The sequence below is a fragment of the Herpailurus yagouaroundi genome, unplaced genomic scaffold, assembly GCF_014898765.1.
Source record: "Herpailurus yagouaroundi ecotype Mexico unplaced genomic scaffold, PumYag 206, whole genome shotgun sequence".
Lineage (NCBI taxonomy): Eukaryota > Metazoa > Chordata > Mammalia > Carnivora > Felidae > Herpailurus > Herpailurus yagouaroundi.
In genome coordinates this window covers 9,732,588-9,742,632 of record NW_024412437.1, presented here as the reverse complement: position 1 = coordinate 9,742,632, position 10,045 = coordinate 9,732,588, and the positions used below count along the sequence as shown (strand labels likewise).

The 10,045-nt window shown below is 50.8% G+C and overlaps 1 protein-coding gene across 2 annotated transcripts in view; it reads left to right on the top strand.

Moving 5' to 3' along the window:
- The window catches only part of CD300LB (CD300 molecule like family member b), a 10,973-nt gene extending 5,409 nt beyond the window's left edge, over window positions 1–5,564 (top strand). The window contains exons 2-4 of one of the 2 annotated variants that reach the window (XM_040452307.1): window positions 1,907–2,236; window positions 3,691–3,778; window positions 4,591–5,564. In XM_040452307.1, the coding sequence (XP_040308241.1) occupies window positions 1,907–2,236; window positions 3,691–3,778; window positions 4,591–4,696 (524 nt within the window). In that variant the 3' untranslated portion in view covers window positions 4,697–5,564. Of the gene's footprint in view, window positions 1–1,906; window positions 2,237–3,503; window positions 3,779–4,590 lie in introns of those variants that run through there. The other variant, XM_040452308.1, reaches the window with a different exon arrangement.
- The last annotated feature ends 4,481 nt before the right edge of the window (window positions 5,565–10,045 follow it).

The following is a 10,045-nucleotide window of genomic DNA, read 5'->3' as shown; positions in this document are numbered from 1 at the left end:
GGGGTGGGGGGGGCAGAGAGAGAGGGAGACACAGAATCTGAAGCAGGTTCCTGGTTCTGAGCTGTCAGCACAGAACCCAGTGTGGGGCTGGAACTCACGAACCATGAGATCATGACCCAAACCAAAGTCGGACACTTAACCAACTGAGCCACCAAGGCTCCCTGAAACACAGTTGGTTGGAAAAGCATAGATAGAGCTCATTCTACTGATGGAATACTACTTTTATTTCCAAAGGCTGCTGTAACAAATTACCACAAACTTAGTGGCTTGAAATGACAACATTTACTATCTTGCAGTTCTGAAAGTCAGAAGTCCAAAATAGTCTGACTGGCTGAAATCAAGTTGTAGGCAAAGCTGGATTCCCTCCAGAGGCCCTGGAGAAGAATCCTCTTTCTCACCTTGTTCAGCTTTGAGAGGCTGCCTACATTCTTTGGCTTATGATCCTTTTGTCTTCCCTCAAAGCCGGCAATGTAGCATCTTCCAATCTCCCCCTGACTCTGACACCCTCGTTTTCATCTTATAAGGACCTTGGTGACGACCTCAGACCCAACTGAATAATGCAGGATAATCGCCCTACCTCAAGGCTGATAACTTAATCACATCTGCAAATTCCCTTTGGCCCTGTAAGGTGACATATTCACACATTCTTAGGATTAGGACATCAATGTCTTTGGTGGGGCATAATTCTGCCAACCACAAATGCAAACCTCAAGTGACCTAAAATAGCATCAGGGAGAAGGTTCGAGGTGTGAAGAGGTTCACCTTCCTGGTACCACAGACCTGACTCCCTCTGCCCCATGCAGACGCCCCCACCTCCCTGGCCTGGCCCTGAGGCTCTCCATCTAAGACAGTCAGGAGAGGCTTCCATTGTGTTCCTCTGCTTCTCTGTGATTGTTCACGTCCATGTGACCAAGGCACAAGTGATCATTGCCAAGGACAAAGAGTGTCTGTCCAGCCACATATGGTCAGCTTAGCTGGCTCAGTCCCCAGAGCAGAAGAATACCGTTTGCACTTGTACTTGTCCTTAACCCGTCCCACTCCCAGTTGACCTTTGCTAGCATGCTATGTGAGCCCTCCACTAGAAAAAAGAAATACTGAAGAAGACCAAGTTCCAGGTGGATTTAGTTCTGTAACTATTGATTTTGGGGTAGAGATGTATAGTGTGTGTCTGAAAATGGTAGACTGGAGCTAAGGGGAGAATTTGGGCCACAAACATGGGATTTGGGGGACCATCAGCATATTGACAGTAACTGAAATCATAGAAATGGAGAATCCCTCCATGGGGGTGTAATAAAGTGGGACAACATGAGACCTGGAGAGGGGACCCTGGGCTACTACCGAGGTGTTCTCAGACTGGATCACACTGACTCACAACAACTGACTTGGGGCCTCTCTTTCGAGCTGTGTGGCCAGTGACATTGCCTCGATTGTCTGAAACCAGCCAGGGTGGGAATAGTTACACTACAGAAATTGGAAAAATGCTACAGACAGAGATTTTCTCCCCCAGAGGCCTAGTTGTTAAGTATTTATTTACCAACACACCACTGTCTGCACCAAGATTTAAAGAGGGAAGAAGAGAAATCAGCAGAGGCCTCTGAGATGAGCAGTCAGAGAAGAAAGAGGTTAAATGAGGGCTGAGTTGAGAAGACCAGGAAAGACAGTGTCAGAGGTTTGGGAGTTTTGTTGCTGTGAACAGGGCCCATGAGATGAGGGACCCAAGAGGCCGGGACATTGTCACCAAGAGAGCTGACAGGTAAGCTGGATGGAGGAGGTGAATGTTCAGGGTGAGCCAGGGCGTGGCCCAGAAGGCGAGGACCCTGGATCAGTCCTTGGACACCAGCCTGAGGCCACTTGAGCCCATGGGGCTCAGGTAGCAGAAGATGTATCTTGGGATTCTGTCTTCTAGGTTGCCTCTCCATCCAAGGCCCAGAGTCCGTGAGGGGCTTAGAGGGCGGATCTGTGACTGTGCGGTGTGACTATAAACCAAGATGGGCGACCTATAGGAAGTGGTGGTGTCGTGGAGCATACTGGGAGTTGTGCAGGACCCTCATTCAAACCACAGGATCACAGCTAGAAGTGAAGGGAGACCGTGTGTCCATTGGGGACAACCAGAGTCACCACTTCCTCACAGTGACCATGGAGAAAGTCAGGCAAGATGACACAGACACTTACTGGTGCGGGATCAGCAAGAATGGACCTGACCTCGGGGCACCTATCAGAGTGACCATTGAGCCAGGTGAGAACTTTCTCATGTACACAGTGAGGCCCTCGTGCTCAGGACAGAAAGATTGAGGTTCCTCCTGCCCGAGGGCAGAAGGAAAATAGTTGAGTGCCTGAGAACAGCGTCTCCATCACCATCTGAGGTTCCCTGAGGCATCCAGCTGATGCAGGGCAGGGATGGCCAGCATTGGGGTGGGGGTGGGGACGTGGACCCCGCCTTCGATGCCCACAGCCCAGGCCTGCTTTCCTGTGGACCAGAAAGCCCTGGCAGCCCCACATTCTCCCATCAGAGTTCTGGCTTGACCTTGGACGCCCGCAGACATTACTCTAGGAAGTGGTCACTCTCTGACAGTCACACTCCAGACCCGCCATTACACAGAGAGGAGAAGGGGAGACACCTGGGGAAGCCCAGAGGGCCCCAGCACTGAACCCCAGGAGCTTGGCCAATCCATAGTGGCTGTGGGACCCCAGTCACTCTCTTCTCTATTTTTTCCTGGCTGCATAAGAGGGAGCAGGGAGTTAGAGGGACCCAGAAAGGGGCTGGTGTAACAGTGGATGCTTTAAGGCAAAAGGAAGGCTTTGACCATTAAGCTAATGTCACGGGACCCCTCTGGCAGTCCTGGGGTCTCCTCAGGCCTGGGACTCAACTAAAAAAACAGGTCATGGTGACTCAGGAATCCATGACCAAGTAGGCCACCATAAATCGTCTTCATAGTGCCTCATGAAGATGTTTAACTTATCACAACCATTGCTCACGATTGAACCAGAATGTGCCCCCTGGTTCACCAGTCCTCCAAAGTCCTCCTCCTCCTCACCACCCAAATAACTGGGGCACCTCACTTCTGGAACCACCTGTCCTTGAGCCCAGCTCAGGCACCACTTGAGAGAAAAGACCAGGGACTTGCCCCCAGCCAAGAGTCCCACCTAAGACGGATAAGCGGAGAGAAGGTGGAAAGATTTATCTCTCTCCCCCCAAGCAAGTACAGTGCTTCTTCTTATTTCATTTTTATTTCTTCTTGTCACACTTTATTTATTTTTTTTTTAATTTTTTTTTTCAACGTTTTTATTTATTTTTGGGACAGAGAGAGACAGAGCATGAACGGGGGAGGGGCAGAGAGAGAGGGAGACACAGAATCGGAAACAGGCTCCAGGCTCTGAGCCATCAGCCCAGAGCCTGACGCGGGGCTCGAACTCACGGACCGCAAGATCGTGACCTGGCTGAAGTCGGACGCTTAACCGACTGCGCCACCCAGGCGCCCCAGTCTTCTTGTCACACTTTAAAGTGATGGAAAGCAACTATGCTGCAATTCTGAAGACTCAGCAGCAAGGGAGAAGCATGGGGACTTTATCCAGAGACGCAGTGCCCAGTGCAGGGGCAGGGCAGCTCCCGGGGAGGGCTAGCAGGGCACTAGCCGCGCACGAGTGCCCTGTCTGTGCCCATAACTTGTGACTGACTCTGCCCGTGTCTAGAGGGAACACTTCTGACCACCTTGGCGAGCATGCTATCCAGGAGAACCACCAATGGCCATGCAGGGGTATCGTCTGTCTCCTACAGCAGGTGAGTGGCTGCCGTCCTTACCCACCCCTACTTGGGGCCTCTCCTACTCTGCTTCTGTGCCCTCACATGATGCCAGAGCCGCCACAGCCAAGGTCAAGGCCCAAAGTGCCCCCCTCCATTGCTCCTGCCCATCTCACTCCTCACCCCTGTCTCCCCATGCCAGCCCTCCCCAGGAAGCCACTCTGTAGAATCTTTTGCCCTATAAACATCATCTGCCCATTTAGTTGTCAACAAAAAAAGCCTGATGACCTAGTGCGTGCCACTACATAGCAAAGTCACAGAAGCAGGCACACAGCCTGTTGTGAGGGACCCTACTGTGCCAAGAGGCACTCTGGAAAAGGGGAGCCACAGAAGGGGCGATTAGAAAGGAACACGAGCCCCTGGGGCACCTGGGTGGCTCAGTCAGTTAAGCATCGGACTTTGGCTCAGATCATGATCTCGCGGTTTGTGTGCTGACAGCTCAGAGCTTGGAGCCTGCTTCACATTCTGTTTCCCTCTTCTCTCTGCCCTTCCCTGCTCTAGCTCTGTGTGTCTCTCTCTCAAAAAATAAATGTTAAAAAAATTTTTTAATAAAGAAAAAAGAAAGGAAGGTGGACCCAGAACAAAGAAAAACCAAAAAGTTGAAGTTACTTCTGAGATGCCCTTGTGGTTGGGCCATTAAGGTTCATGGCGGCCTTCAGAGTAGGGATGCGGGGCTTGGCCAGAGTAGGGTCACAGGCTTGGCCAGGCTGGCTAGTGCCCACTGTGTCAGGGAAGCAAGCGTGACAGCGCCTGGGGTGCCTGGGGCCTGACGGCTCTGTCCCCTCTTGCAGGAACCGCTACATCCTTCTGGTGTTCGTGAAGGTGCCCATCTTGCTCATACTGGTTGGTGTTGTCCTTTGGTTGAAGGGCGTCAGTAACGACAGTCTGTCTACATGAACTTGTCCTTGATCTTCTCACCAAAGACACAGCAGCTCAGAAAGACGGATGAACAGAACCTTCTGACCCCTGGACCCCATTTCCAGAGGAGACGTGGGCTGTGGAAGAAATGCCTCTGAGTCCTTAGGACGCGGTGACTGAGGCTGGGGGTGCTAAGGTGAAGCCCGGGCACCCTCCTTGCTCGGCACAGCTCAGGGACAGAGCTCAGGGCCCTCCTGGGGAGTCAGGGGGTGCCAGAGAGCCAGCACCTGTTCCATTCCTGCAGGCAGCAAATGCCCCTGCCCCACGGGGCTCATGGTCAGAGCTGCTGGCCTGGAGCCCAAGCCCTGTCCTCCCTGACACCAGCTCAGCACACTTTATGTCCAGACTTCTGGTTTATAGGGTTGTTTCTTAAGTCAGGTTGGGTTCGGATGACTTGTGCCCATGAGAACCCTGACAGATGCCCGTGTGTGTGCGCGCACACACACACACACACACACACACACACAGATGGTGGGCTCCTGGTTCTGGGGCATCGCCCCTCTGCCCTGGGAGGACACCGCTCTGACAGCCAAGCAGAAGAGGGACCAGGAGTCTCTCTGGGCCTAGCTCCAGTGCTGGCCTTCCTCCACCTCCACCCCCCGTCTTCCTCCTCTGTCCTGGCTCCCCAGGTCTCCCTGCCCCTCACCCCTCCAGGCCTGGGGCTTCCTGGGTGCTGCCTCTGTTCCTCAGGGCTGCTGGGCCTCAGAAACTACCTCAAGGTTGGGGAGGGCATTCAGGAAAACTGTCTGAGGGAAGTGATGTTGCCTCTCCTAAATGATGATGTATAAATAATCTTAATAATTAATTTGTTTAAATAATCTTAATGATTAAAAATGTCTAAGATAGGGTGCCTGGCTGGCTCAGTCAGTGGAGTGTGCAACTCTTGATCTCAGGGTTGTGAGTTCAAGCCCCATGCTGGTTGTAGAGATTACTTAAAAATAAAATGGTAAAGGGGAGCCTGGGTAGCTCAGTTGGTTAAGCATCTGACTCTTGGTTTCAGTTCAGGTCATGATCTCACAGTTTGTGAGTCTGAGCCTCACGTCAGGCTCTGTGCTGACCGTGCGGAGCCTGGTTGGGATTCTCTCTCTCTCTCTCTGCTTTACCCATGCACTCTTTCTCTCAAAATAAATAAATAAACAAAAAAATATATCCACCATCAGCAAATTTCAAATATACAGCACAGTATTATTAACTATAGTCTTCATACTATACATTAGAGCCCAGAATTTATCTTAAAACTAAAAGTTTGTGCCCTCTGAGCGACATCTCACCATTTTCCCCATGCCCCAGCTCTTGGTTCTATGAGGAATATTTCCCTCTGAACACCTAGGGGACTTGTCCACCCTGCCCTTTGTCCTAATAAGTAGGCCCTGGTTCTCAGCCTCAGGAGGCCACGGGAAGATGCCTCACCAGTGGGTAAAGGAGAAGCGAATTCCTGTGCCCAGCCTGGAAGCTGGGAAAAACCCCCACCCACTGGGAAGCTATAGTGCCTTCCCTTTGCCCTTCAGCCAATGAAAAACCTTCTCCCATTTGATGCTTGGTTTGGAGCTCTGGTCAGTGGCGGGCCTGAAATTCCACTGTGCCCAGAGAAGACAGACTTTGAGTCAGACTAAGACCCATTGAGTCACTCTTTTGGGGACCAAGGTCCACAGTCCACCAGCTCCAAAGGTCCACCTTTGTGAAAACTTCCCTGGATCCAGCCTCCTCAAGGTGCAACCAGATTCAGGTGACAACCAGCTCTTGGGGGGCAAGGCCAGCTGGCCCAAAAGGGTACAAGGCTACTGACAGTTGCTGCCCTGATGCCAGCTTTTCCCATAGTGTCTTACTGTTGATATTCAACAACCTCTATGTCTTTGTGAAGTTTCTGTGGTTGGATTGCTACTCTCAGGACTTCATCCAAGAGAATGCATTGGAGTAGACATCTGTCGTCTGTCCTGAACACCTCCCCCCCCACCACACACACACACACACACACACACACACACACACATTTCTGGGAACCCCTTTGGTTCCCATGAAAACTGTCAAGCAAAACTTGTCTCTTACACCCACTGTCCAGGGTACAGAGAAAGACAGAAATTATAAATTAGGTACTGGGGCCGGGGAGCATTTTCCAGCAAATGTGTTTCCACTAGGAGCCGGGTGCCAAAGCCCCCATGCCTTTAAACAGCTCTAGACTGGCACAGTTCCTCATATGTTCACTTTAGCACATGTTGTAACCCAGAGTTAGCGGAGACAGAGAAGTGGAGAGCACAGGGACACATTGCTCTTCTAAGAAGGAAACACGGCTGGGACACCTGGGGGGCTCAGACAGTTCAGAGCCTGACTCTTGATTTTGGCTCAGGTCATGATCTCATGGTTTGTGGGTTTGAGCCCTGCATCAGTCTCTGCTGGCATTGTGGAGCTGCTTGGGATTCTCTCTCTCTCTCTCTCTCTCTCTCTCTCTCTCTCTCTCTACCTCTCCCTCTCCCTCTCTCTCTCAGAATAGAAAATAAACTTAACAATGTATATATTTTGAGGCACCTGGGTGGCTCAGTCTGGTTAGGCATCTGACTTTGGCTCGGGTCATGATCTTGGGAATCGTGAGTTCGAACCCTGTGTGAGGCTCTGTCCTAACAGCTCAGCGCCTGGAGGCTGCTTCGGATTCTGTGTCTCATTCTCTCTCTGCCTCTCAAAAATAAATAAACTTTAACAAAATTAAAAAAAACAATATATGTATCTATATTTTAAAAGTATGTTAGAAAAAAAAGAAAGAAACACAACTTCTCCTTCCCCATGAGTCTCCTTCTCGTGGATCCTTACTTCTTCTTTTTTTTTTCTCTCTCTGTCTGGAGGGTCTGTACTTCTGAGAAGCTTTGCAACCACAGAGGAAGTTCACCAAGAGCAGGGTGAAGCTGGTCAGAGCAGGAGAAGCTGTGGCAGCCCCACCCAGAAAGGACACCACAGTGGGAAGGGGGCCCTGCCAGCACCTGGGGCATTGGGTTTGTTCTGTTTGATGCCAGATATGTCTTGAATGGAGTTTCCTTTTCTTCCTTTTTTTCCCAGTATTTTTCAATGCTTATTTATTTTTGAGAGAGAGAGAGAGAGAGAGAGAGAGAGAGAGAGAGAGACATTGCACAAGCAGGGGAGGGACAGAGAGAGAGGGAGACAGAGAATCCAAAACAGGCTCCAAGCTCTGAGCTGTCAGCACAGAGCCCGACGTGCTCGCACTCACGAACCATGAGATCATGACCTGAATCAAAGTCAGATGCTTAGCTGACCGAGCCACCCAGGTGCCCCCTGAATGATATTTTCTTAACCAGTGAGGCTAAAGGATGAAGTTTCTAGCACTTTCCCTGCCTGGCCTCTGAAGCATCTCTCCCTACAGCTCACCAGTCTGGCTTGTTCCACCTGCCTTGGGCTTCCAGATCCTCATGACTGGTCTCCTTATGTGCCCCTTGCGCCCCAGTCCGGCTGCCTGGGAGTCAAGTCTCCACCCAGAATGGGGTCCACATTCAGCCCCAACAGTTCTCCTGGGCTCCTCCTAAACCCATGCCGTGGGGGCTAACAGCGAAGAGGCCTGGGGGCTGGGCTTCCTCTGGGCACCACTGTCTCACCTCATCTTGCTGGAAGGGGACACTGAATTCCTCCACCCCAGGTCTTAATTTGCTGGTCATCTTTCTTCAAATCTTTTCTTAGCTTAGGAACATCAGACCTACAGCTCCCTGCCCACATCCTGCTCTGCCAGCTCCAACAGAGTTCATGAATCACCCTTGAATCTTTGCAGCCCCAAGACTGGGGCCAACTCATCATGGCCAGGACAGAAGGTGTCCTGAGGGTAGAGGTCAGCCTCAGTCCCCGAGAGATGGGACCACCGTGCAGTGGGGGAGCTGCAAAGATGACTTTGGGGGAATGAGGGCCAAGGCTACTGTTCCCGCTGAAAACATGGGTCTGGAGCCAGGTCTGATCCTCATGCCCTCATTTATTCATCCACTCATTCATTCATTCATTCATACATTCAACAAATGCAACCAAATTACCTACTGACTCCAGGCACCATTTTCAGGGCACATTGACTATTGTATGAATGAGGGGAGCCCCCCAGATGTCTCCTCCTGTACATTTGGCTTGAAATGCAAGAACCTGACCTCATATCAATTGCCCCCCTTTTATCACTGAATAGAAAGGTTTCAGGTGACAAGGTAAATCGTGGGTTCTCCTCTGGCAGCCACCATTGGAGATAATTTAGAAAGCACAGCTTGGGATTCAAACAGTAATGAGATACTACTACCCACCTACTAGAATAGCCAAAATCCAAAACATCCACAACACTAAATGCTGGTGATGGTGTGGAGCTATAGGAACCCTCGTTCATTGCTGGCGGGAATGCACATGGATTTTTATAGCAGTTTTATTCTCTTTTGTTTTCAATATTTATTTTTTATTTATTTATTTATTTTGAGAGAGACAGAGACAGCATGAGTGGGGGAGGGGCAGAGAGAGGGAGAAAGAGAGGGTCCCAAGCAGGCTCTGTGCTGCCAGCACAGAGCCTGACATGGGGCTCGAACCCTCGAAACTGTGAGATCATGACCTGAACCGAAACTGAGAGTCAAACCCAGGAGCCCCAGTAAGTCCCAAATTCTAAAGCAACTATGGAGGCCACCCCTCCTTCTTCTGGCTGACCCTGACCCTCCTCTGGAGTGGGACCTAGCCTCACTTGCCCCCAGGCTCCTGGGTCTCCCTCCACCTTTGTGAGGAGCTCTGAGGGGTGACACAGACCACATCTGATTCCCAAAGCTTCTGTCACTGGAACCCTCAGCACATCATCTAGGATACCAGAAACACTATCCGCGTCGTCAACCAATCATCTGGTATACCCTCTCACAGTGTCTGCCACTTACAACAAGAAAATAAGAAGCTAGAGGAGGCTGCATTTAGAATGAACCAGAAGCTTACCAACAGGTTTTAACAAGTTACCAAGAAATGTCAACCAGGATAAGAGGGAAGGAAGACAACTCCAGTTCAGGCACAATGAATAACAGATACCTGAAGACAGGAAGTTGGGAGGGAGACACCATAGGGTGATGGTTAACATGATGGCATCTGAAACTGGACAGACCTGAGTTCACGCCCCAGCTCTGTTGTTTCCTTGCCTGCCATCTCGGACCTTTTGCTTTCACTAACCATCAATTTCCTCACCTAGAAAATGGGGATGAGCACAGATCCTGTCTCACAAAGCAATCATGACCACGGGGATTAAAGAACACCCTGCAGGCCAAGCGTTAGCTCAGAGCTCTCAGTCCACTCTTGGAAGTGCTTGGGGAAGTCAGTGAGAAACCAGGACCACTC